At 43.7% G+C, this 26,930-nt stretch overlaps 1 protein-coding gene across 1 annotated transcript in view; it reads left to right on the top strand.

The window, feature by feature from the left end:
* LOC147747319 (FRAS1-related extracellular matrix protein 1-like) overlaps window positions 1-26,930 on the top strand; it is a 1,022,199-nt gene that overhangs the window by 859,792 nt on the left and 135,477 nt on the right. Inside the window, exons 27-28 of the mRNA XM_086953165.1 lie at window positions 22,752-22,881; window positions 23,013-23,085. Of these exons, the coding sequence (XP_086809291.1) occupies window positions 22,752-22,881; window positions 23,013-23,085 (203 nt within the window). The remainder of the gene's footprint in view (window positions 1-22,751; window positions 22,882-23,012; window positions 23,086-26,930) is intronic.

The following is a 26,930-nucleotide window of genomic DNA, read 5'->3' as shown; positions in this document are numbered from 1 at the left end:
CCAATGCCCAAGATAAGACTGGTACCTCACCACCACCTCGTCAGAACATCCTTGGACTTCGGAAGACTACACCTCAAGAAAGCTCTTCTAAAGAAAGATGACTGCTGACCTCTGCCTGGTATCCTTTTTTCGTGCTCCAGGGATGCAATCTGCAGAAGAACATTTGACTCCAACACCGTCCAGAACACCATAGAGGACTGGACCCTGCAGGAACTCGATCTGGAAAGAGATCCAGTGCCTAGAAGTCTCCTCTGAGGACCTGGGACCCACATGAACATCCAGAAGGAACATTCTCAGCAGTTAAAGAAAGGAGGGACTAAGAAACATTTTTAACCTCCAGGTGGCCAGGACAACCTGCCAAGGCTTGCCAAGAGAAGACTATCTAAAGCACACAAGAAGACCAGGTTTGGCTGTGTCCCATGCAATAACCAGAAAACAACAGGTAATTAATGATTATGTTATATCTTGTATTTTACTGAGCCTTCACAAATTGTCTATGCTCTCACAGTATTAATTTCAATATTAGTTATTGTCCCATGGTTTCTACAAATCAAATGCCTGTCTTTTTCCCATTGGTTAGAAACTTGAGTTCTGCAAGGGGCTGTTTAATTTACCACACAAGATAGTTTTCCAATTCCCCTCAAAAGAAACAGACACCAGCTCCACACCAAGTACGTCATATGATTTTGTTTGGTGCAGTCCGATACCCCAAGATGTCCAGGGCCTGCTATATCAGCTGCCCATAGGAACATCATCTGTTTTCCATTTCTGAATCCTTTTTCTTTAGTCACCACCACTATCGCAAGGAAAGGTTTTCTGGATTTGATGTTCCTCCTGATCTCTGCTGCTTCTTTTCCCTTCACAGTTGAGCTTGGAGCTTTTTGTCAATGAAAAATTAAAAAGGTGTCCAAACTCGTGGCGCAGTACATAATTAAGGCTTCCAGCCTTGCCTTGCAGGAGGATTTCAACAACTAAAAAAGAGAGGGCAAAAGTTTGGACGAGGCAATAAATCCTCCCATCAATGACGCAATCTCATACTATGAAGTCCAGCTTTCTGTCTCTCCGAACACTCAGTGAAAGTGCCAAAAGCTTCAGTGAGAGCACAACAATGACATACATTAAGGGTCCCTTGCAAGCCTCAGCATTGGACCTTGACTTTGACACTTGGAATATGGCGGATGGCATACGCATCACCTTTTGACAGACTCCTGTCCTCCAAATAAAGCTCTAACTGAGAAGGTAAAACCTTTGAACGGGGTGACCAGGCTTGTGTATCTACCCCCATTGCCACCACGGTGGCCTGAAATTGTACCTTGCTTCCAGTCAACCATGTACTGTTACTTCTGATTGGTGCTTTACCCATTGTAGGTACTTTTTGCCTTAAAACTTTCAAAATGCATATCTCTGGGTTCTCTCGCCTAATTTTAATCAGTTTCTTCATTTTTTTCTCATCAACTTGTTCTGTATTTTCATAATTGGGTTAAGAATATTCTTGGGTTGTTTTCTTGACTTGAAAATAGCTGGTAATACTTTAACTTACCATGCACTTCTTGGAACATTGCCAGCTTCTTGTGCCATAGCTTTCAGGACTTCAGCAGAGATTTTCTACAAACTGTTGTTGGCCTAACCAGATCGTGTTTATTATGTTAGCAGGGACCACCCTCTCAAATTAATTTTCCCCTTTATGACAGCAGGTATATAGTCAGAGTTAGAAATAAATTAAAAATCTCTGCTAGGTCAAAACATGCCTGGTCTAGATTAAACAGTAAAAAGAAGCAGTAAAATGTAAATGTGTTTTGTATTTATATAGCGCACTTCTACCCTGAGGTCTCATAGCGCTGTATTCATACCACTGTGGAACCCTTCATGGCTTTCCTGTGAAATGTCCACTCCTGGGCACCCCCAAGGTGAAGCCAGGCATCCAAGCGCTGCTGGAGCGGTTGTGGAGATTAAGCAAGCTATTGCCCAGAGTCACAGAGTGGGACCCATGATTAGACTAGGCACCGAGGTGAGAATTATCAGGTCCGGGGAGAATGAGTCCAAGAGCCGCCGAGGCATGAATTGAACCCTGGTCCCGGGCCAGACCTCTGCATCAGGGTCTGTCGCTCTAACCATTGAGCCACGCTCTTAGTACATTGATTGAGACCAAAATATAGAAATGACATTGAAGGTGAATTACTTCGATAGTATTTTCACACTCCAGAGCAAGAGAAGTTATACAATGTGTTTGAAAATGTTCATCTTACTATTATATGGAAAGATGAGGCCAAAACAAGTAAAAATTTAAAAAAGCTTTGTCATAAGAGAAATGTAAGGTTTCTGGAAATTGATGTAGTGCGTGTGGAATTTCATGAAAATGTTATGGTACAACTTATTTTCATGAACCCAATCAGTGTGTTGCCAGGGTGGCAGGCAAAACAAGCCTTTTCATCTCATCCTGGTGTAATATGGAAACACCACACTCTCTACTCAGCTGAAGTGTACTAAATGACCTGATAGACTCCAAAGGGCTTTCCTTTGCAAGACCGATGGAGGCTCCTCCATCAACAAATCAGGAGCACCTTATTGGATGCTTGCTCCTTCCAGAGTGCCGACACAGTCAAATATTTACATCATCACACATTTGGCCTAACCACTTCAAGGTGGCAACAGTCCTGGGTTGCTGCTTCTGCATCTAGTTCCATCATTGACATTCCCACTACAATTCCACCCGACAGCCCCAGACGCGACTTTAAACGTGATCTGCAGCTCCTGTTCTAAGCTTTTACCAAGTTTATTCTGTGTCCCCAGACATGCAACACATCTGGAATTTTGCTGTTGACTGGGGACATATGCTGTTCCTTATTTAGACCTGCACTGAATGCACTAATTTCCTGCTTGACGTAAGCATGTACAGTCTAAAGAGTAGAGACACATCTTGAGCAGGGGTATGAATGCAGAAGCATTTCTGTCTAGAAATGAACAGCACCTGTGATTCTAGTGAGCACCAGCAGCAGGCTACCTGTTGATGCTCAAATAAAGTAGGTTAGGACATTAAATAATCCTCACCTTTGCTCATATATGATTGTATCTATGCTATTAAAAAGACACCGTTATTTGTGCTGCAGTCAAGTCATTCCTTTTTTATAGAGCATTTCATTGGTTTCCATGCACAAAAACCACATTACAACAAAATGGAAGTGAAGCACAATCAGCTCTGGGTGGAGGAGCACCATATAATAGCTGGATATCACATACTCATTCAGCAATTGGGATCTGGTGCAACCCGCGCAACTCCATAACAGTTGTAGAGCAAGAGTTTGCTTGAAAGTATCTAAGTCTTGTGTTAATCAGTCATACGATACAATGGTTCATGCTTCAATAGGACTTGAGCTGCACCCAACCAATGATGCCGTGATTGGCCGTAAGCATTATGTTGTTGCTTGTGTTCTCACTCAGAAGGAAGCTGGCTAAGCAATTCTAGATGGGCTGTTCCTGTTGGACGGGACTAAGATCTTTTTCTTTTGGCTGGTTCCTGACTGCGGGCATGGTGGGCAAAAAACATAATGGACTGGATTGCAGACTCTAGTAATTACCAGTGGCTGAAGTTAATTCAAGCAATCCACCCATCACTCTTTTGTTGTCTTCAGTGCGATGTCCTGGGTGCGACGGGTATGCCAATACGTGGGTCCCAAGCTCACTGTGCCATAGGACTTAAACTACAACAGCTGAAACAAGGCCGAAACTACTCTCTGAATACTTGTGTTCCAGGTCAGAGGTAACCTGGCATGGTATTTCAGGCTAGCCTGTTCCTACTGGACAGTTTAAGGCTGATTTGCATATGGCTGGTTGCGGTCAGGGTTGGCATGGTGGGTAAAAAATACAGACTGGATAGAATCCTATTGGCTGAGATTAATTGAAACAACCTACCTATTACATTTTTGTTTTCCTTCTGTGCTCCTCTCCCCAGGGTCACAATGCACACATCTAGGCCCATGCTTCTCCATCCGTGTATCCAGGTCGATTTCAAGTTCACTTTACATGATGTCTTAGGCACTCTGTTCTTATGTTGAGATATATTTTTTGAAGGATAATGGTTATGTAATATGTTCTAAGAGGGTATTTAAGGTGTATAATGTGGCATTATTCTTTGACACTAGAACATATGACAATGTTTTATTCCATTTGTCTTTCTGTGAGGGGTTCACATAGTCTTTGTCCCACTTAGCCCTGACCCCCAGATCCCACTTGGTTGATCATGACAAAGTGTACCATATGTGTAAGATACGGGCCGGCCATCCTTCCTGGGTTAATAAGATATGATCCAAAGAAAAGTGGATTTAGTGGATCTCTTAACAGACAAAGCAATCAATTATGAAACCTTCCACCTTCACAAACTGGTGTATGAGCATCCTGGCCCTGCACAGCTTGATCCAATTGGTGTCCTGTATTTTAAGTAAATAAATGAGATACTCATAAAATAATCTTCAGATTGCCCGCAGAAAAACTTGTATCTACCCTGCCTTGGAACTCACTAACAATACGCTGATTAAGACACAAGAATGCAAAACAAAACAATCGTAAACATCACATCTGTCTACAGAAGTACCCAAATAGCTTAAAGATTTCAATAGCATCTTCTCACATATGTAGAATAGTTACTTCAGCTTTGACTGTGCAGTTATTACATCAACCTCCCTCTAAGCATAAAGATGATGAAAAGAAGGCTGATCTCTGATCATTTGATAATTATAGTGAGGTTAAGAACCTATGATTTCTCACCTAAGGCAGGGCAATATTCTAACTCTCACCTGTAGGGGGGTCAGTTCCTTCCTCCAACTGGAACAGGCCAGCTTCATATAGAGAAGCACACCACTCTATCCTACTGTTATGCTATAATATAAATGTGCCTCTCATGTCAGGCAATACCACTCTAGCAATCCCGTGTAGCATCACGTGTGTAATGGCACCACTTCTAAAAATGGCCCATTCTAGCCATCCTCTGCTGGAGCATGCCAATGCATCCATCACTTGTAGTAGGATAAAGTTCTAGTGCTTACCAACTGCATGACTTCCACATCAATACTTACCTATACAAGAATACAGAGCAAATGCCTGCTAGTTAAAGAATGCAGTGTCACCTCCTCTTGAGGGATGAAACAATCAATGCGCTCAGCTGTTTCAGAAGAACCCCCCTACCCAAAGTATTGAAATATAACACACCAGGGTGGACCCTCAAGTGGACACTGTTTTACCCCATAATATTTAATTAAGAAACAGGATGAAGATGGACATCACACCTTCAGTTTGTTAATATTAATAAAGTGTTGCATTTGGTCTCCTTTATAGCTTTGAAGGTGGAAACCTTGGAGACATTGTGCACCGCTGTGACTTCCCACAGCACGTGGGGGAAGTAGTCGTCTCAGTAGGAGGCAATAACATTCGTCTGCTGCATTGGTCAGACACACAAAACTGCTGCACATTATTGCAGGAGTCTTTAGGATTTGAAAACAATGGAGAAAAAATGTGTGGGATTGAACTTGCTCAGAAGCTCTATCATATCCCAGACAAATGGAGGTAGAGTTCCTCCAGAGGAGCGCAATGCCCAGCTTTGAGGTCCTTTGCACAATGAGTGGGGTTACCCCTATGCTCTGGCTGTCACACTTTACATAGTAATGGTCATCTATTTTTGTTTGTATCTGGGAGAAAAAATCATTAAGGGCAGAAAACTATCAGTAGAAACCAGGTAATGTGTTTTTCGGGCAGTTCTTTTTTTTGGAGGGGCAAAATCTATCACTAATATTTTATTTATTTAATCCAAAAAAAGTTGCACATAGACAGATACAATGTAAAATTCACATACCACAAAGAATTATTTTTAACAATGGGAAATGTATTAATGCAAAAGGCATAAAAAATAATTTAGAAAACATCTTGCAATACAGTGAAGGATACAAAATACTTAAAACTATTTGCAGTTCCCCACCATATTGGGAACGTTGCACAAATTATCTGTTTGCTATGATAAGACAACTTGGAATACTAACATTTTTCATAACATTATCTGCTGCAGAAACAAAATGGCACCATTTAATAAATATGCTGTTAAGAGTACAAAAACTAATGACTGCACACAGGAGGAGTTCAAAAATATGCCTGGGGAAAGAAAGTGTAAATTGATACAACATTCAATTACATATGGATTTACTATTACTAGCCCTCCTGAGAAAGGAACTTATTTAATAAATGATCTGGAGACTATAAATTCATTACAAGAAAGATCAGCTGATATTCAATTTGAAAAATGTATAGTAGAGTATAGCAAATTGCCAAAAGCATTGGAAGAATGCACATTAGCTGATTATGCATCTACATTCAATAAGCCCAAAACAAAATTAACAAAGGTAATAAAAATGACAAGGTCCATATTTCACAACAATAGCAACTGATACAGTTTTTTTTAAATTCTGTTTATTGGCATTGAACAAACAACATGCAGTAAACAGTGCATTAACAACTCCCGTCAGTCACTACATGTCACATAAAAGCAGAGTTCTGTTTCAAATCCGTGGTATATTTAGCAAAGAAAAAAAAAGTATGTAGTAGAATACCCCTTTCGTCAAAGGAAGTACATACAAGTTAATAATTACAGTTGTGTCAAGGCCTCAAGCCAACAGTCTACGAATCTAAGCAGACACTTATGCAGAAACAGTCCGCAATACCCCCTTCCCATCTCGACATATGTCCAAGACCTCCCCAGCACATAAAGCAGACGGATGATGAAATCAGCGTATCACAATAATCACATTATGCATATTAAGCAAAGTGTCCAATATCCATCATGAATATCATTCATCCTCACCTACTCCCCTGTCATTTTGTTGCCTGCTCATCCACTGTGTGAACGGTTCCCAGATGTCCCGCGGTCTAGAGGTGGATGGCATCAATTCCCCAAAAATACCCAATTGCGTATGTCCATAGGTAACATCCGTAATCCATCCCTTTATAGTAGGTACCTTACGCCTTCCCCAATGTATTGCTACCCTCCTTTTAGCATTTAATAGTAGCAGTGCATGCAATTTCCTGAACTTGGGTGGCGTGTTTTTAACATATCCCAGAATGCCTAACTCAGGAGACGGGACATCAGTGCGTCCCACAATTTGGTTTACAGCTGTAAAGATCGAGGACCCATAGTCCTCCAGTTTAGTGCAGGACCTTGCCATATTCAAGAATGTTGCGGAAGAATAACTGCACCTCCAACAACCATCTCCCTCACGGAGCCCCATTCTGTAAAGACTGATAGGTGTTCGATAAATCCTGTGTAAATACTCAAAATGAATTAGGCGCAATTTGCAATTGGGGGAAAGTTCAGTGAGTTGTCCGCAGCAGAAGTCCCACTGGTCCTCAGTAATTGCGGCAGTCAACTCATCATTCCACCGCTGCAATGCCGTTGAGTGGACCACGGGCGCGTCCCGCTGCATCAGTTTATATAACCTAGTTACCAGTTTCTTAGGGGATGAGGAACTTACAATGTTCTCAAGTGCAAGAAAGGTCGGAGGAGCACTCGGGAAGTCGTCGCACATTTCACGACATGCCGATTTTAGTTTGTGATAAAGAAATAGCTCCGAAAAAGGCGGTTCTTGTCCCTCAACAACCTCTGGTGGGGGGAGGAATTCATCACCTGGGAATAAATCTGCGAACGTTTGGAGGCCCAGCTTTCGCTGCAATGGTTGCCCAATGCCCCCCGCAATGCACGGCAGCAGAGGGTTGTGAGCCAAAGATAAAGAAGGGGCGTACATCAGTGGAACACCTGCCCTCCTCCGCAATTCATCCCACACCCAGCGTAGAGTATCAGCAGTGTCTACATCTCCTCTAGAACGTTTCGTCTTCGTGCACACAGCCACCCGCAGTGGAACCGGCGCTACGGCGTCCATCTCCATGGCAACGTGTGGCTGGAACGAGGTTGGATGTATCCAAAAGTGGAGAAATTGAGCCTGAGCACTTAGCACATAGAGGTGCATGTCCGGAGCCCCCAGTCCTCCCTTCTTCAAGGGCAATGTTAATATGTCCCAGGCGATCCTTGCCTGCCCACCTGCCCAGGCCAGAGTCAGTAGCTGTGATTTCAACGTGGTAAAAAAGTGCGACGTGAGCGGGATCGGGATATTTACAAAGAGGTAAAGGAACTTAGGCAATACAATCATTTTTGCTAAGGCAACCCGCCCTGTAAGCGACAAAGGTAGCCGCGTCCACATCTTCACTTTGCCCTCCAGCCATGTCATGGCTCGACCGAAATTCAAGTTCCAGATTTCTTGGAGAGATCTACTGATCCAAATGCCCAAATATTTGACCTCTTCAGCTTCCCATTTCAAGGGGAATTCCGAATGCACCTGTGGGGTACTGTCCGTCAGGGGAAACACAACTGACTTGGACCAATTTATACAGACACCGGCTAGACCCCCAAAGCGAATAAATTCGCGTAGCACCGGGTCCAGGTTTTGTTCAGGGTTGACGAGGTAAAGAGTCACATCATCTGCATATAAGGAGATCAACAGGCTTCTGGAGCTGAACCCAATTCCCCTTGCAGTGTGGTGTTGTCTGATGCGAGCCGACAGCGGCTCCATTGCGATAGCAAAGAGCAGCGGGGACAGGGGGCATCCCTGCCTCGTGCCCCGCGATATAGGAAACGGGTCAGAGATCAGGCCATTTACCTTAATCCGGGCGCTCGGAGCTGTGTATAACAGTTTGATTCTGCTAATAAAAAGCGGGCTGAATCCCATTCTAGTTAATATAGCGAATAAATAAGGCCATTCTAAAGTGTCAGAAGCCTTCGTTGCATCTAAAAACACCACGGCAGCGTGGACACTGGGATGCAGGTAGTGCATCGCCAAATAAATAGAGCGTAAATTGTGTGACGTTGAACGTCCCGGAATGAAACCCGACTGATCAGGCAATGCTATCAAGGGCAAAAGAGGTTGCAACCGGTTAGCAATTAGTTTGGCCCATATTTTAACTTCAACATTTATCAACGAGAGGGGCCTGTAAGAGTCCAACTCGTCTTCCGATTTGCCCGGCTTGAGCAGCGTGACTATCATGGCCTCTCGCATCGTGGCGGGTAATTTCCCAACCTCCAGTGCTTCTGCAAACACCGCCAGCAACCAAGGAGCCAGCTCTTCCACGTATGTTTTGTAAAAGGCTGTGGTAAGGCCATCTGGGCCAGGGGCCTTGTCTAGTGGTAAACTCCTGATAACCTGGGCTACATCTTCAGCGGATATCGGGAGGTCCATATATTTCCTGTATGTGTCGTTAAACCAGGCTAGACCAATGGAGTCAAGGAAGGACTCCATTCCCTCCGGGCATGCACTCTGGATGGCGGTATACAGGGTAGAATAAAAGCCCCAAAAAACCTGTAAAATCTCCTCCTGGCCTCTGACTAAAACACCAGCCGAGTCATGTATCTCGTGTATATAGGTTGCAGTTCTAGATGGTCTGACCAGAGCTGCTAAGGTGCGCTCGGTCTGTCCCCCTCTCCATACCACCTGGCTTCTGCATATTTGCAGAGAAATGTAACCTCCCGTTGTGCCTCTTTAGCGTATTCTGGCAATTTATCCTTAAGCAGGCCAGCAGTCGCACGGTCTCCCCCATCATAATATTGCGTCTCAATGGTTTTGATGTCAGACTCCAGGGACGCCAGTGTCCCACGAATAGCCTTTAACACTCCAGCTTGTCGAGCTATGCATTTACTCCGTATCACTACTTTAAAGGCCTCCCATAGGGAGGGTATCAACAGACCCTGTGTTAATCGGGAAGTATCCCTCAATATCATGCCTTATCTCCTCCTTGAAGGCTTCATCTAGTGGGGCATGTCGAGGAAGACGCCATGAAAAAGTGCGTCTCAGCATGTTTGGGAGCGATATTTGCAACAGGTATGGGGCATGATCCGACAGGGATCTCGGCAGGTGTTTGACCGCCACAGTACAGGCGGCCATGTCCCTGGACAGGAGCCAAAAGTCTAGGAGGGACCAAGCAGTTTGGTGATCTGAGATACAAGTGCCTTCCCTCAATGATTTGTGTCTACTTCTCCAGACATCTACCAGGTCTCCTTCAGTTATTATTTCCCTCATGCCCCGGTGGCCGCGGGGTGCAGGGCCCTAGCCTTACCTTTCCTGTCCACCTGATCATCAAGAATGGCTTTAAAGTCTCCTCCCCATATGATCGAGTCACAGCCAGGCGCTCTGATCCTGGACCAGGTATCAGTGAAGAAATCCGGAGAGTCAGTATTAGGGCCATATTCAGCGACGATGAGGATGGATCGACCACATAGGAGCCCCTGCACCAGGACGAACCTCCCCTCCGGATCCCTTTGTACAAAACCTTCCTTCCAATCCAGGCCTTTTTTAAGTAGCACAACTCCCCGGGCATAATTGGAATATATGGCTGAGTAAGCATGTCCCCACCTAGCATGGCGAAGTCTGGGAGACGGCGTGCTGTTTAAATGTGTTTCTTGTAAAAGGCATAGATCCACATTGTGGTGGGTCAAGTAGGCGTGTACCAATCTCGCTTTTCTGTTATCATTAAGGCCTCGCACATTCCAAGTTAGAAAATTAAGCGTTGAATCAGTATGCATGTACGACTATAGCATAGAGTCTGATAGCATCGTCCCAGGGCATGATATGACATCTACATATTTTTTCAATCAATCAAAGAAGCTTTATTCAGTTTCAGTTTCAAGAATCCATAAAAGCACATAAAAATATAAAACAAACATTACATAGCATTCATATTTACATTAGATAAAAACCCATTTCATAAATACAGAGAGAAACATACTGAATTGCCACTAAATTCCAATATAAAAGAAAGTTAATTCATTGACAATCTAAAACGCATTAGGCTCTTTAAAAAAGTTGTCACGCTATACAGAGTGAAATCGTCCTCCAACATTTGTAGTCTGAGTAGGGCAGGTCTACATTGTCTCAATCCCCATTTTTTAAATAAGCTGAGTATATACCTTCGCCTGATTGTGAAAAAATAAATCGTAAATCATACGTTCTTATATAGCGCCTTTCACCGTAAGGTCTCAAGGCGCTTGCTGTGGGAACCCGTCCTGGCCTTTCCCTGCGAGACTACCCCTACTGGGCATCCCCAAGGTGAAGACCAGGCATCCCATCGCGGTGGAGCCATAGTGGAGATTAAGCAAGCTATTGCCCAGGGTTGCAGAGTGTGAACCCACGATTTGAGTAGGCACCGAGGCGAGAATTATCGAGTCCATGGACATTTTGAGCTCAAGGCCCTGCCGCGTCGGGGATTGAACCCTGTTCCCGGGTCTGACCTCTGCATCAGGGACTGCCTCCTCTAACCGGTGAGCCACACTTCTCCTTCTACTGTGGTGTAAAATTTACAAAATAGGATGCAATGTAACATGGATTGTTGAGATACATCGTCACAAGGACAAGGAGTCAAGGATCTTGACCAGGAGTTAACCTCGGGGAAAGTGGTTAAACTAAAGAAGCTGCCCCCCCTAAAGTGAGTTAGAGGCATACGAGAATAACTACTCTGGGTAATTACTAAATATCTCTGAAGACCTTGTCCATCTAGCATCAAATGATTTTGCATGACAGACACTTTTTTTCTCTCCAGCTGCCACCTAGTCTCTTCTAGGTAAGTTAGACAGATTACCATCAGTTTCTTCCTAGAAATGTCTATCATACTAGACGGGTTGTCAAAATATTAATGATGGCCAATGGCTATTAGGAAATGTCTCACATACCTGAACCACTCTATTCTCTTACTCCCCTGAAGGTTCATGCAATCCTGGATGATGTCCCTATTTAACCCTTTTTATCTACATAATAAATCCACAGCCATGTACCCAGTTGAAATGTGACTGACAGGTAAAAACCAAACAACTCCACCCTTCCCACCCCCTCCAACCCCAATAGGTTGTGAATTACCCCCCCCCCCCCAAATGCAACCCATACAGCATTTAACATCAAAGTTGGGAGCCTTCCCTTGGAGGCGTAGCAAGGTGGTTGGGAGGTCCAAGGAGACCTCAGCACTCCCCAGACAATAACAATATAGAAAGACAATGGGGAATTAGATGTTGGACCACTCTAAACAGTACAGATAGATGATCGTGGTCCCCCTGAGTGGGAGTCAAGACATGGAACACACAATGATCATACGATACCCAAATCAGTCATTGTCACTCAGATTGCCTCCAGCCGCCTCCACTTCTGCTTGCTTTTTCTTGGACGGCTTCCCCCCTATGTGTTTTGCAAACTTGAGTGCTGATTTGGCATCCGTGAAGAAATGAGGCTTCCCATCCACAGATGCCTTCAGCTTCGCAGGTTACAATAGGGAATAGGGGATCTGTGCCTGTAGTAAGATGCGCTTTGCGGGGAGGAATACCCACCTCGCCGCCTGCACCGCTGGAGTAAAATCAGGGTAGAACGATAGAGTATTGCCCTTGTGTGTGATTTGGCCCTTCTCTCTAGCTAGTCGAAGGATGAGATCTCTGTCTTGATAATTCAATAATTTTGCAATGATGGGCCCGGCTGCTGTTCCCACCGGAGGCCTCGTACCCAGCGACCTGTGCGCCCTTTCCATCACGAACACCGCAGAGAGATGTGGGTCAAATAACTCGTGGAGTAGGTCTGTAATGAAGGTTTCCATCTTAATAATGGAGGTTGTCTCCGGTATTCCTGTGACGCGTAGGTTGTTGCGTCTCGACCTCGCCTCCAAGTCCTCATTCTTGGCTCGTATGATACCTAGGAGCTTGTCCATTTGAAGCAGTTGCTCCTTAGTCTCAGCTTGGAATTCGTGGCATTCTGTATGATGGTTCTCAAGCACATCCAACCGTGTTTCATGCGATGTGACCTGCGATTTACCCGCATCCAGCGGAGACGTCAAGGTGTCGAGCTTAGCGTCTATGTTCCGAAGACTGGAGCGCATGTCTAGCATAGGCGTTCTGAGATCTGGGCTCTGGTCGTCTGAAGCCTGGTCTCTCGAGTTGTCTGCCTGCGTTTCAAACTCAGTGTCCCCCTGCTTGGTGGAACGTTTGTTTTCAAAAGTAAGTTTTGGTTGCTTGGCATCTTGTCGCCCCATGATAACCGTGCCGCGGAATGGCGGGCCAGGGGGAATCTCGTGTCGTCCTGCTAGTGAGGCTTGTGGTGATGAAGGATTGCTCCAGCAAGTCACACCTCCGGCAAAGCACCCACACTGCCAAACACGGGGTAATACAATCTAGGCAGATGAGCGCTTCCACCACCAGTGTCTCACCACTACAAGGCAGGCTCCCCCAGATTCTCCAGGCTCTGATACCAACAGTAGGGACGTAAACTCGGTGCAGTCTCACCCAGCCGCTCACAGGCCAGTCTCATCCGCCTCTCCACCACCAACGTTACCTAGAGCTGCACCCAGCGGGCCGTCCAGGCAGCCATGCGTTGTGGGCGAACTCCCACGTCCCGTCCCCCTCACAATCCGGCACCGCTCCCAGTGCGCAAACTATTGGGCTGCGATAGTGTCTTGGTGGGCAGTTTAGCAGGCTCTCCAGAGTACACAGAGGCGTCCACCTCGCTCCCAGGGGCCAAAGAGATGATACTGCCGGCCCGCTGGTCCTGCACAAATACCTCCAGGATCGGCCGCCTGGTTTCCCGCCTCACCCCTCTAGACTTTTCAGAAGGGACTTCACAAGATGGCGGCCATTGTGGCACTCTGCCAATCTCTGATTCCAAAAACACAGCTCCAGTGCTATAAAGCCAACATGGGTGCACAATCACATAAACCACCTTTTTCATACAACATACCAGCCTGGGGCACCCTCAGCAAGGCCATGTAGGTATGAGCGTCTTGACTTCACCAGTTTGTATATTGCGACAGCGCCGATGTACACATGCCGACAATCAAGTGTGGACTGCGGCCGCCGTATCTCCGTAGGTCACACCAGTCCCCTGTGCTATCGTTACACCTTCCGCTGCACCCCTCACGTCCACTGCTGCTCGTCACTGGGGAACTGGCAGCCCCACAGCGGAGATGAAATCCGGACCCTCCCCCGCAGCCGGCGAGGGCCTCCGGGGCCGCGGACTCAATTAGCTAATCGGGCCGACCGTAGGTCTCCACACTCTCTCGCGGCCGTCCAGGGCAACTTTCCGTCTCCTCCGATCACAGCTCCGCGCGTCCCAGGGAGCTCAGGATTTCGCAGAGTGGCCCTTAACACGACCCACTATCTCAGCATGAGGTCTGGTTGGTGCGAGGGTACTCCAATTGCAAGGATAATATCAGGATATTTCTACGACCGGCAGAACACGCTTAAGAAGCGGCCATTCCGCTGCACAGCAGGCCACGCCCCCCGTTTTTCAGGCAGTTCTTAATTTGTGAAACAGTAAGTTTTGTTCTTAAGCCCGCAGTGAGTGCATTGGAAGGTCTGGGTGCGGAATGCTAAAGTTACATAATTTTGGTTTCACCTCATGCCTCCTTCATCCACCAGTAAATACTCCCTGCCTCTTTCTCACACTGTTTCAGAACCTCAATTAGCCCTGGTTTCTCCCTTTATTGCTGCTTTTCCACCTTTCTCTTCCTCCTTCTTACCCCGTTTGTGTTTATTCTCTCTATTGCTCTGGATCAAAGGTTGTTCATGGAAAAATAAGTGCCAATCTCTGAAATGTACTGTTGGTGGGCTCCACCTGCAACCACCGGCTCAAGTTAAACACTGTTTCTGGGACATCAAGGAGGAAGAGAGAGTTGAATTTGTGAGTTTGGGGTGAGCGTGGGTTGGAGGGTCATGATCGCATCTATTTTATCAACTGCTTGTCTGTTGCTCTCGTCTCCCTGTACTGCTGGTGGTCATACCGCTAAGTTTCTACAAACAATTGTGGACCACAACATCATGGATACATTGTTGTGTCTTTTCCTAATTGGAGTTCTGAGTGTGCCAGAGACAACTCAAGTGTTTCTAGTTTTGCGCAAGTCACACACTGAACCTTTTAGCATACATTAATGTACATAGAAAATGTCCTTACAAATCTGTCTGATACTGTTTTCCATAACTGAACAATCCACTGGAGCTCAAGTATAGCTAAAAACACGACGAATTCCATAATATTAACACATGTACCTAAAAAAACTATAATAGATTTGATCTGTGAAAACGGCCAGTTTTTATCGCAAACATTAGGAGTACTATGTATTGCAAGTATGATGAAATATATTCTTTCTCCATGTTATTGGGAATAGGTTTTATTTTAATAAATTCATATTCTAGCCAGTGGCTACACATTTCAAAATTAAATTTTCCTGCAATGTGAAATATAGCAATGACATTAATTTATTTTGAAGATGTACTTTTATCACGTGTTCAATGGCACTCAATAAACTGACGGCATTTTACGTAAATATCACGCAATGAAAAAACTCCAATTTGTGGCATAGTCCAGATGTTGAACTTTAGCTCTCCTGTTCTCATAATACGTAACACCTTACAGAAACATTTACATTCACAGCTGTTTCTCTGCGACACCTGATGGATGTGTGAATCTGGCATTGTGTAGAATGCTGGGAGTGTGCTAGACTAGTCTTCCACGAGGAGTAACAAAGGGACAAGACAGCAGCAGATGTGCAGTCACGCGACAATCTGTGCTGTTATCACTGTCTCTCCAGTTTGAAATGTGCAGTAATGTTACAAGGTAGCGATCCCTTTCTGTTAATTATCAATCACTGGTCCAAAAGTGAATGGGATCAACTTTACATTTCATTGTACATTTTGCGGATCTTTACCTCTCTGGCCGGCAACTTGCAGCTAAAGGGAGAGAGCCCGATAAAATTAGTACTGAACAATACTGGTTTTGATTCATACTGAAATCAGGGGCTTTGTTTTTATATTTCTTTGACATGGATGGAGCATTTCGCACAGAAATGCTGTACATCATAGACAATCAGTACATAAGAACAAAATGGAGTTGTGTGGAAACGTCAACAGTTTGGTGATATGTTGTGAAATTATGGGTTTCACGACTGACACAAAATAATTATTCATTTATCAACATTATGGGCCATTTAGTGACAACTACGGCAACCATCTTTGAATGCATTTTCTTGTATTTGGACAAATCCTGCTTAAAGATGTGATAATGCATCAAATATGAACTCCACATTCCTGTCCCCTACGATGGAAAGTTCTGAGGAATAAAAGGAGTTTGTTTTGAAAAGAAAATATTCCCTAAAGGAAGTAAGAAGACGATTTATTGAGCGTAGTACAGTGTTGTGACTACATTTACAGCAGCTTAGCTAGTTTGCATGTGTCTGTGTGTATGGAACCTTGGAGTGCATGAGGACAGTGTGGAATGTTGGTATGCCTGGTGGATGGAGGAGTGGCAGTTGGAATGAGTGGGCTGAGCTATGAAGATCAGCTCCTGGTGGGGCCAAGTACTAGCTTGGATTAACTTTGTACCATCTTGAATTGATCCTGTAACCAACATCAATGATCCTGTAACTACTTAATAAATCTCTACTTGGATCTACCTCATGACTACCATTAAACTTCATTTCATACAGCAACCCCCAGCAGCCGGTCTTCCTGCAGCAACATCTGCCTCTCTCCTGGAATCCAACAGCATGCATTCCAGTAGTAGAAGCATACAGTTGCTAGGAACCCTGCTGCCAAGGATACATAGAACTGAACACAGAACATAACAGTTAGGATCAACTAACGTTTACCAATTACAGCGTAACCCATTTGGTCACACAGTAAAGCTCTGAGTCAAATGGTGGGATTAAGTATAGATTTATTATGATTCAAAGCCAAGCTGACATAAATCAATCTCAGAAACATAGTAATAAATACAGGCTCACTAGATGATATCTGAAACAGCGAATAAAATTGATCTTCAATAACAAGAAGCAAATGAGGAATTTGGTAGCTGCTATGCAAAGAATGAGAAATAAGGTCTGGTGAATAGATTGAAAGTTTCGATCCTCGTGCCTTTACATGAAGTTGTCTAATAAGATCACCTAAACGCTATTCTAATTGGGAATCAGGGAAACCCTATTAAGTGAGGGAAGCATAGGAAGGTTTCAGCATAGCAGAACTTCTGTAGAAGTTATCAAAGTACAATATATTGTTAAGTATGTAGTCACATAACAGAGATGTCACAAGGAGGTCTGTACCTCTGAAGTCTAAAGGGGAATCTGAACAAGACTGAAGTGCAATGCCCTATTATGCCCACCAAAAGAACCTTTGAGAATTCCCGGTCACATGTCCAATTAGTTCCCATCTTCAAACAACCAAAGTTGGCAACTACGCTTGAGATTTCTTTCCTTCGATCTACACATTAAAACGTCCTTGGTTTCCTCTTTTCTCCTTATTCCGCTTGGACAGTAGTCCTCCCTTCCTTCATTAGATCTTCTTATCCTTGCCAGAAGATACTCCTTTCAAGCCTCACTATCTCTTTCATACAATGTGCCTCTTTTTAGCCATGAGCTAATAGAGCAGCACCTGCAGAGGAGAGAAAAAGATTGCAACCAAATCAAACATTCACGTTAAAGTTAGACATTGCAAAATTCAAAAGCTTTAGGCCTATGGTCAACTTTAGTATGGCAAGCATTTCAATACACGGCTCAAATGTATGATTACAGATACATATTCAGTTATAATCTAAATGGAGAGTATTATTAAAGAAATACATGAGCATATACAAAATGCAATGTTATTCAAACCACACAAAGGCAGATATATGTGACAACTGAAAATCGCTGTTACTGTTAAACTAAAATTAATGTACACACTCCAATAAATGTTGAGATTACACAGTAAATGCACTTTCTGTAACTATTCAAGTGCTCTACATTACATTAATAATGTTATATCACACAAGTACATAAGGCCATACATGCACATATAAGTGGCCTAATAAAATATGGAAGGGTGGAGCCGACTTTACACTGCTCCAGATGTCAGCTGTGGATGTACATGGACATGGTGGTCATCTTTGAATGAGATTTGCTCAAATACAATAAATACCAAAAGATGCCAAACTCATATGCACATGTGCAGGTGGCTATCTTGCACTCGTTACAAAACCATTTTGAAATGGCTGCCTTTTCCTAGTGCAGCAGGCAGAGACAAGTGCTGGAGATGCGCAAACTGGACAATAGATAGGGCTTTGGAGATAGGGTGGGAGGGGAAAAAGAAGAGGCTAGGAAATGAGGGGGGAAGATGGAGAGAGGTAAAAAGATAGTCCCGCTTCAGAAATGTAAGATCTAGCATCACCAATAGAAAATACCTCAACCAATCCAAACAGTATGGGGCCAACATGCTCATCGGTGGGGCAAATAAAAGAAATGGGAGAAAAGCCGTTGTATCAGAAGCCGGGAGGTGATATGGACAACAAAGCCATTTACTCTTGAGCAAGGGGATGAACCAAAGCCTATTTTCATATATGTTCTGTATTGGAAACACATTTTCTCCCAGTTGACACCTAAAAATGAGACCTCAAAGAGAAATTTGGATTGTGGTTAGATGGTGCAAATGCGGATGCCATAGTGCTCTGCATTGTAGAGAAGCCCGTGTAGTCTGGCCCATTTAGTGTGTCTTGATGGTTGCAATATAGCACAATGTTCACCCATTCCTTCCTTGCATGCTTACACATTACAGCATTGCAGTCATACAGAATTAGGTGTTGCAGTACAGGCACTATAATAATGCTTTATAAGTGTTTTACCTTAAATACTGCAAATGAACATGGTGCATTTTCTGACTCACATTCTCTTTTAACAGTCAATTACCTTGTTCAGGCTTTCTATTGAATTGTGTATGTGTAACAACAGATGCACTAATGTATCGCTTGACTGCATCGGACCAAGATCGGTAGAGGAATCAATGAATATTTTTACCCAATGTACTAAAATGGAGATATTCAAATGATCTTGGTTCAAACTTACCCCAAGTCTTTTATGTGAAATGGCTGCTCTTTCTTATGGTGACTACTGAAAGCCTTTTAGATGTTCTATGTGCATGCCCAGATAAAGCCCATATATTGAAAGATTCATCATTATAGTTTAGCTGTGTGTAAACAAGCATCAGCCAGAATTTGGAGTAGGAGGTCTTGTATTTAGTGTCCCTGAAAACACTACAGTATACTGCAGAAAAGAACAAATGATCGGTAACTACTATGGTATGGGGGAATGTGTGGCATTGAGAGATTGCATTGAAAATGTGAATTTGTCCTATTGCTAAAAGCTCGTGGCCTCTAAATACTTGTTCTTTTTTACTACTATACATCTAGCATTTTATATTAGAAACTAAACAAACACTGTGCAACACTAGGACTGTAAGAATGAGATGACAAAAGACTACCTAGGAAAGGATATCTGATAGCTAAGGCGGAGGAGGGTCACCCCACTGCTCTATGAGCAGTTGTCAAAGGAAAAATAAAAAAATTATAACAAACGTTATTATCATTTTATTTTTCTGTTTGTGGCCCAGCTGGTTAGGGGTGGGGTGGGGTGGGGCTGGACGTCACAGGAACAGTGGAGGTACTCTCTTACGTGTGCATGAACTTTTGGCCGGCCCTCTTGTGTCAGCCAAACAGTCATGCACACTTTGCATGTTCTCCACCCCGGCTGGAGAACATACCCAGACCCCCAGTCCTTATCTGGGTGCCGAAACACGGCGCTAAGACCAATCACAATGCTGTTGTAAGGCAGTGTTGTGATTGGTCAGGGGAATCTGAGTGCTTCCTGCTTCCCTCCTGGAATGACTAAGAGACTGGAAGGCAGCAGCCGGCCGGCCGGCCGGCCGGTTGCAGGTATGTGGTATTTTTTTCATTTTCTTTCATTTACCCCCTCCACCCCCCACCTCCCCACCCCACCCAACCGCCCCATTAAGTAGTGACCACCACTGATATCTGAGTCAAAAGCAAAGCTTGACTAAGTGAGAGGCAATAGTTAGAGAAAACAATGCTATGATGGAATAGACATTTGAACGTTCTCTCTCACTGAACAAGATTCAGAAAGTGTATTTATATTCAAGGAGTTAGTTCTACTAATCTGTCTCAGTTTTCTCTGTATAGTTACTAGCCTTCCAGAGTCCATCTCAACATTGCCAATTGAAACTAGGATGCACTACACTACCAACGTTTCCCTACATTTGAGATGATCCATTTTGTGACAGTTTAGGGTTTCAAAGCTTGTCTGTTCATGTTGTCCACTGGTCTGTTCAGTGGTTCTAGCTGCCCTTTAATTTCCAAGTATTGGTGAACAATAGCGGTTACAGTGTGGCCAATGATCTTGGCATCATCCATTGAGGATTGGAGAGCTTTCCTGAAAGAGAAATATTTTCAGTACACCTTATCCCGAGCGGAAGTTTGTTCCTAGATATCGCTGCAAATACAGCAAACTACACCATTGCCTATAGTTAAAGTGAAAAAAGTGAGGTGGCAGTTGGAGAACAGTGGTTGCTTGGGTGCTTAGACAGAGATCTGAGCATTAAAATGTCACCAGAGTGAACAAGACCACAAATTATAGAGGTCAATTTATAGATGGAGTGCATGGTCTGACCACTAGTCTGATGAACGAAGGAAAGACCAAGAGTAGAGTCCAAGCTAGTAGCTGACATAGAACTCAATGGGAGAGAAACAACATGCATATATTCCATGAGAGAAAAGATAAACCAATAGAAATCCTTGGATGGGAGAGAGACAATGAGTATGAAGAGAAATCTGAAGAGACCAGATAGAGTCAGCAGCCTGAGATGAGAAAATGTAATACAGAGTTAACCTAACAGAAGAAAGACAGGGAGAGATAGGCTGGGAAAGAGGAGCGATGTTCTCACAATTGGCTGACGTGACATTGAGTTACGTGATATATCTAGTAGAGATATTAAGCTGGCATGTAGACAAAGCTCCCTGGCCCCCTGTATGAAACATGCATGGACAGTAGTGGTTAAATTCCCCAACACAAGTGTCTGTTCTTGGAATGTACTGCAAACCCTGCATTACTATCACAGATTGAAAGAGATATCTGAGGAACATTTACCTTTTTACTGGCCGGTCAACAGGGGATTAGGACAGTTAACATTGTTGCTTTCTTATTGTATCAAACATGATTTATTTTTACCTTAAAGGTATTTATCTGAGTAACCTGTTTCTTTGTGCTCACTGGTGAGATCAGGCATCAAGAAATAGAACCATTGAGGAGTGTGTAATAGACTGTTCACTCGGATGCAGAGTTAATCCATCCAGCGTTCTTCATATGTTGTGCTTGGTAAAATCTTTAGTTGACCAATCATTTGAACCGGCTAGATTTAAGACCATTCTTGAGATGCATGTTGGTGCATTCTGCCCTAAGGTGGCGATCTAAGGCTTGCAATGTGTGAAGCCATGAACTTCCCTGGAATGGCCACTGCGCTTTATCCATTTGTAAGTCCATGCTAGATCAAGCAAGTGGTGGTCACCCAGAGATTTCTGGTAGAAATGTAAATGGGATGCCAGCTTCTGTAAACAACCTGGTCCTTTGTTCCAGGAAGCCCTGTAGTTAATGTAGAGGCAGCAGCGGCTGCCATAAACAAAGGGTGGTGGGGCGAGTGGGGTCCCACAGAGGAATACAATATTTAAAAAAAGTACAATTTGCCTCTTGTCGCCTCCAGCATCACGTCTCATTGCGCCGCCTCTCCTCTTCTTCCTGGATCCCAGCAGCCCATGGGACACACTCCCTGTGCTGCAGAGCAGCATGGGTATTGGTCAGAGCAGACAGGAAAGACGGCGTGCTCAGACTAGGGAGTCTGTGGCATTTCTCCAGCCCGGTTACTCAATGCAGCTGGGCTGGAGAAAAACTAAGTGTGCATATGTGTTTTGGTCGACATGAAATGGCCGGTCAAACACACATGAGCACTTTGGGAGTGGAGTGCACTAGCATTCCTTCTCAACCCCCCATGCCTCAGCCCACCCCTCCCAACACCGCTGGCTACGAGCCGGCAAATGGAAAAAATGATACAAGAACATCGTTTTATTTTATATTTGCTGGCTCTGAGCCTGGCAATGGGGCAATGCTCTTCCACCATTGCAGAGGACCCGCCACTGTGCAGAGGGCTTGACTTGATTCACAGTTTCAGCAAGAGCCTTTGGAGGGACTTTCAGAACTAATTTAAAGTGATCCTTTTTGCAAATTGAGGTACCAACTCTCTGTCTGATTCTGAAGCCTTTTTTTTTAGCTTTTTAGGAAGATCAGTGGAAATGAGGTGAAAATGACCCAGGTGTACTATAACTAGATTTCTCATTCGCTCTATCTTATATGAAGACTGAACAAATGGAAAGATGCTCTGGAGCATGGACAGCCATATATTAATGATTGAGAAAACAAAACAAATTTGAGGTGATGTATGATAGGCCTTCCTAGAAGATAACTCCCAGATTCTTGTCTCTCTGGGAGATTTCAGGTGCATTTACCTTCCTGAGTTGGCATTGCTTTGTGGCAAGGATTGTTTTAAAGTACTATGCAGTAAGCAGACCACTCACGCTGAAGAGAGTATTCTCTGTTTGCTACAAAATGTCACGCAGGTCATGCTGGTACCCACAGATAAATTGCAGGAGCAATGGTTAATATATACTTTTGACATAGCTAGGTATAGTTGGGATAGTTTTATTGCCACTTTGTAAACTACAAAAATAAGTAGTTGTATACTGATCCACCTTTAAGCATTACTCCACATCCTTCAGTTTTTGCTCTGTTTTTTTATTAATGTGGGCGAGTGCATGAATAAATAATGTGCTTTGTTGTTTCAGACTAGATATTAAATGGTCGAGGATTGAGTTGGCAGAAACTTCTTACCGCGTCTGTGAGAATGTGGGAACCCTTGCCGTTAGGCTGACGAGAAGAGGGCAGAGTAAAGACCCTACATTTGTTGGCATCAAGGTAAGATACTGAACACAACTGCAACCATGTATTTTGGTTATTATTGTTTCTGATATAAAATTAGCTATACACTAATACATTAAAACAAAGTTCTTCAGTTATACAACAACTTTGCCTTCTTTCCTTACAAGGTCCTAGAAGCTTCAGCTAGACTTGGATTGGACTTCACCCACAGCACCGCCAGCCTCGTCCAATTCGACCCTGGTAAGTTTTGTATTCATTCCAGTGTGCATTAAACAAACACTTCTTGCATGTTATGCATCCATTGCTTAGCCCTTTCTCTTTATTTACCTGTTTCCAAGTGGCCCGTCTCTTGTTGACCTCATTTGCTTATGTCCAAGCGGCATCTCCTGGAAGCAACAATACTGTATGTTGACTGCGCAGGGATGAAATGAAGGCGGGCTCCTTCATAGGAGGGAAAGGGTTCGTCCATTCAGCAACTTACCAAGTGCTACTCAATCACTGCCCCACGCATTTCATCCACTCTACGTACTTTCACTTTATTTCTCTTCAACTGTATTTTTGTTTCATCAGTTGTTTCATCAGTCGTGTTCATGGTGCCCTACCCGGATAACCAGTGGTGTTTAAGAGGAAGCCATGTTTCAGGTTAGGTTTATGTACAGAGTATGTACAAAGCAGAAAGCCGAATGAATCAGGGAAAACGTGCAAAGGTCACAGTCCTCTGCAGTGATCTGTGTAATCTGAAGGTCGCGTATTCAAAGTTTGCAGGCTGACTCAGAGTTTTATCATACTCACTTGGAAACACTGAGTATGATTGTGGTTAGCAGTATCTATACTTTTACAAACGTTGTATGAAAACGCTAGTTCTTGATAAATCATCTCCTTCATTCTCCTACCGAGCAAAAGTCTACTTTTAATTCACAATAAATTTACAGATGGCGGTTGAGCGCCAGAGTCACAAACAAGGGCATTCCGCACTTGGGCAGATTCCCAAAGGGAGTGTATGCATGCACAAACCGTGTTGCTTGTCTGAACGTTGAATTCCACAAGTATACATATAGCTGCAATACAAAATGATGGCCTTAGGCAAGGTCAGTGGTGTGCCATGGACAGATCATTGTGCATCCCTTATTCGCATAGGAGTGACCAAGAATATGTGCTTACCTGCAACTCCCTTCCAATATGGGAATCTTGACCTGGCACAGGGTTCTTGTACGGAAAGTTCAGCCAAGGTGGGATAAAATGAATATGTCTCATGCATGTGCAGGAGGGTAAAGTACACTATGGCTCAAGTGGGACGTTTGAGTTGATCCACAGAATTTTACATTTCCCATGCTGGGTTGTTTAGGTCAGCTCAAGTAGCCTTTATGCCTGGACATAAACACAGAAATGTAAGTCCCATCTTACTGTAGCCCATCCTTTCTCAGGTTCTATCCCCTTCCTTTTACATTCATTATGCGAAGAACTCAGATAACAATAACATCTGCTAGAATTCTGGAAAAATACAAAACATAACTGTTTGGTGATTACCTGTGGCTGTTTGTTCATTTGTCTTTGCCCTTATCGCTTCATGTTTGACCCTCACACCTGTCTATAGGCCTCCAGTTTCAGCCTCCTCAGCTCCTGGTGATCTGTCACTATCATCCTGTTGCCCACTCTGTATTATGCCTCTTCTTTTTCCTTGCTTACAATTGTTCATCTGAAATCACCAAACATCGATTTAAAATTTTGAGACTAAGATTTAGTTGATAATGTCCCAATATCAGTTTCCCCTTATGTTGGCTGTATCGTACAGAGACCATGGGCCACATGACATAGACTGTGCACTGTCTCACTTCACGACACTGTGCATCCTTGATTGTGTCTACTGGCTCAGACCGGGACAGAGCTCAGTTATACATCAAATGCTCTGTTCCAAGGGCGGGCAATAGCCTGTGCCGAAACTGGGAGCAGAGCATTAGTGAAAAGCAGGCCCACTGTTTGAAGCCACTGGCCTTCCTTTCACTAGAGACAGTAATCCACCCTCTGATTCAAATAATCCCGGCCCCCTGATATAACTCCATAAAATAATTGTTGTCCAGAGATTTTCATTTTTGATTTGTGTTTTTGAATCATTAGAGAAGTAATTTTGCTTGGGTAAACCTTGCTGATCCTGGCCAAATTTTTCTGGTCGACATTTTTAAAAATGGCAGATGTGTTGCAGTGATGATGTAATATTTCAGGAACCATTAACCTATATACTTCATTTTGGTGTCAAAACATAGGGTTTTGGGGCATTCTATGCCTAAATTGTACTCCAGTGGTTTTTAACCTGTGATCCGAAAACCCTTAGGGGTCCACAAGTCCTACTCAGGAGGTCTGTGACTGTTTAACAAAATTACATAATATTAAACGTAATAAAGTATATACAAATAAAGAAGCAACATTTAAATGCGAAAACCTTTTCTTAATTTTGATTGGGAGCTATACAAAATATTTCAGTTTTTAAACATTTGTTTGGTGTGTACTTTGGGGTCTTTTTTTAATGTTCAAATTGCTTAGACTGTGTATTCCTGGCTTCCAATGGTAACTCAGTGAGAGGGTCTTCAGATTCCAGTAACAATTCTTTGGGTTTCCACACAGGTCAAAATGTTAAAAACCGTTTATTTACTCCATAAATGAAATGTAATGAGTCAGGATATATTTATTTGCGTGCAGCAAAAGGAAGGATTATTAAAAGAGGAAAATGGAACAAATTCTGATTATGCACCTTTTTTTGCTGCTTGTTCAATGAGGAACAGAGCAATTACATTTATCTCCATTATATATTGCATAAACATTTGTAAACCCTTCTTTCATATCAATATCGTACTGCAACCAACCTGTAACTAAATCGTTAAAAAAAATAGCAAACTTAATTTTGCTCTACTTAAGCTGCTTTAAATATCAGAAATGGAGCAATATATGTTTCCCACAAACCTTTATCTATGTTTGAAGTCAGCACCCCTCAAAAAAGTGTTGCTCTCAGCTGAAGAAGGAAATTATCCTGAAACACGTGTCTAGAGATACACAGCACTGGCTGCACCAACAAGGGTGAAAAACTAAAGCCGACACCGAAGAAAGTGTTATCATGCACTGTGTTTATTATGATGCATCGGGGCAAACTGAGTGCTGAAGTGTGAGGCAATGTGCACCCACCCCCCTCCTATTTGAAAATGCTCCCTTGAGCTAACGAGCTGACGAGCTCTGGTTGATGCACCTGCACCCAAGAAGGGGTACTGAAACCTGAGAAGACATTGGGCAGCATCTCCAGCACCCCCCAAAAAAGTGTTGCTCTCTACTGAAGAAGAAAAATTATCCTGAAACACATGTCTAGAGATACACAGCACTGGCTGCACCAACAAGGGTGAAAAACTAAAGCCTGACAACGAAGAAAGTGTTATCATGCACTGCATTTATTATGATGCATCAGGGCAAACTGAGTGCTGGAGTGTGAGGCAGTGTGCGCCCACCCCCCCTCCAATTTGAAAAGGCTCCCTTGAGCTAACGAGCTGACGAGCTCTGGTTGATGCACCTGCACCCAGCGAGTGGTACTGAAACCTTTGGGCAGCATCTCCAGCACCCCCAAAAAAGTGTTGCTCTCTACTGAAGAAGGACAACTATCCTGAAATACGTGTCTAGAGATACACAGCACAGGCTGCACCAACAAGGGTGAAAAACTAAAGCCTGACACCGAAGAAAGTGTTATCATGCACTGCATTTATTCTGATGCATCAGGGCAAACTGAGTGCTGGAGTGTGAGGCAGTGGGCGTCCATCCCCCTCCTATTATAAAATGAATGTTCAGTTTCTGGCCGAATTGCTGGAAAAGGTTTATAAACAGATGAGTAAAACTGCCTCCCTCCGGCCGGAATTTAATTATGCCACCATTATTTTCCTTCCAGAGCTGGATAAAGATCCACCGCTTTACAGTAGTTACTGGTCCATTTTCCTGATTAATGCATGCTTAAAGATGCCTCCCAAAGTTCTGGCGACCTTGTTTAAGAGATCCATTCGTCTGTTGGTTCATAGATCCCATGTGGGCTTTGTACCAATGGCGGTCCCCCTGTA

This window comes from Lissotriton vulgaris, chromosome 1_1, assembly GCF_964263255.1.
Source record: "Lissotriton vulgaris chromosome 1_1, aLisVul1.2, whole genome shotgun sequence".
Lineage (NCBI taxonomy): Eukaryota > Metazoa > Chordata > Amphibia > Caudata > Salamandridae > Lissotriton > Lissotriton vulgaris.
Note: the sequence above shows the minus strand (reverse complement) of the source record. Positions and strands in the feature narration are given on the sequence as shown.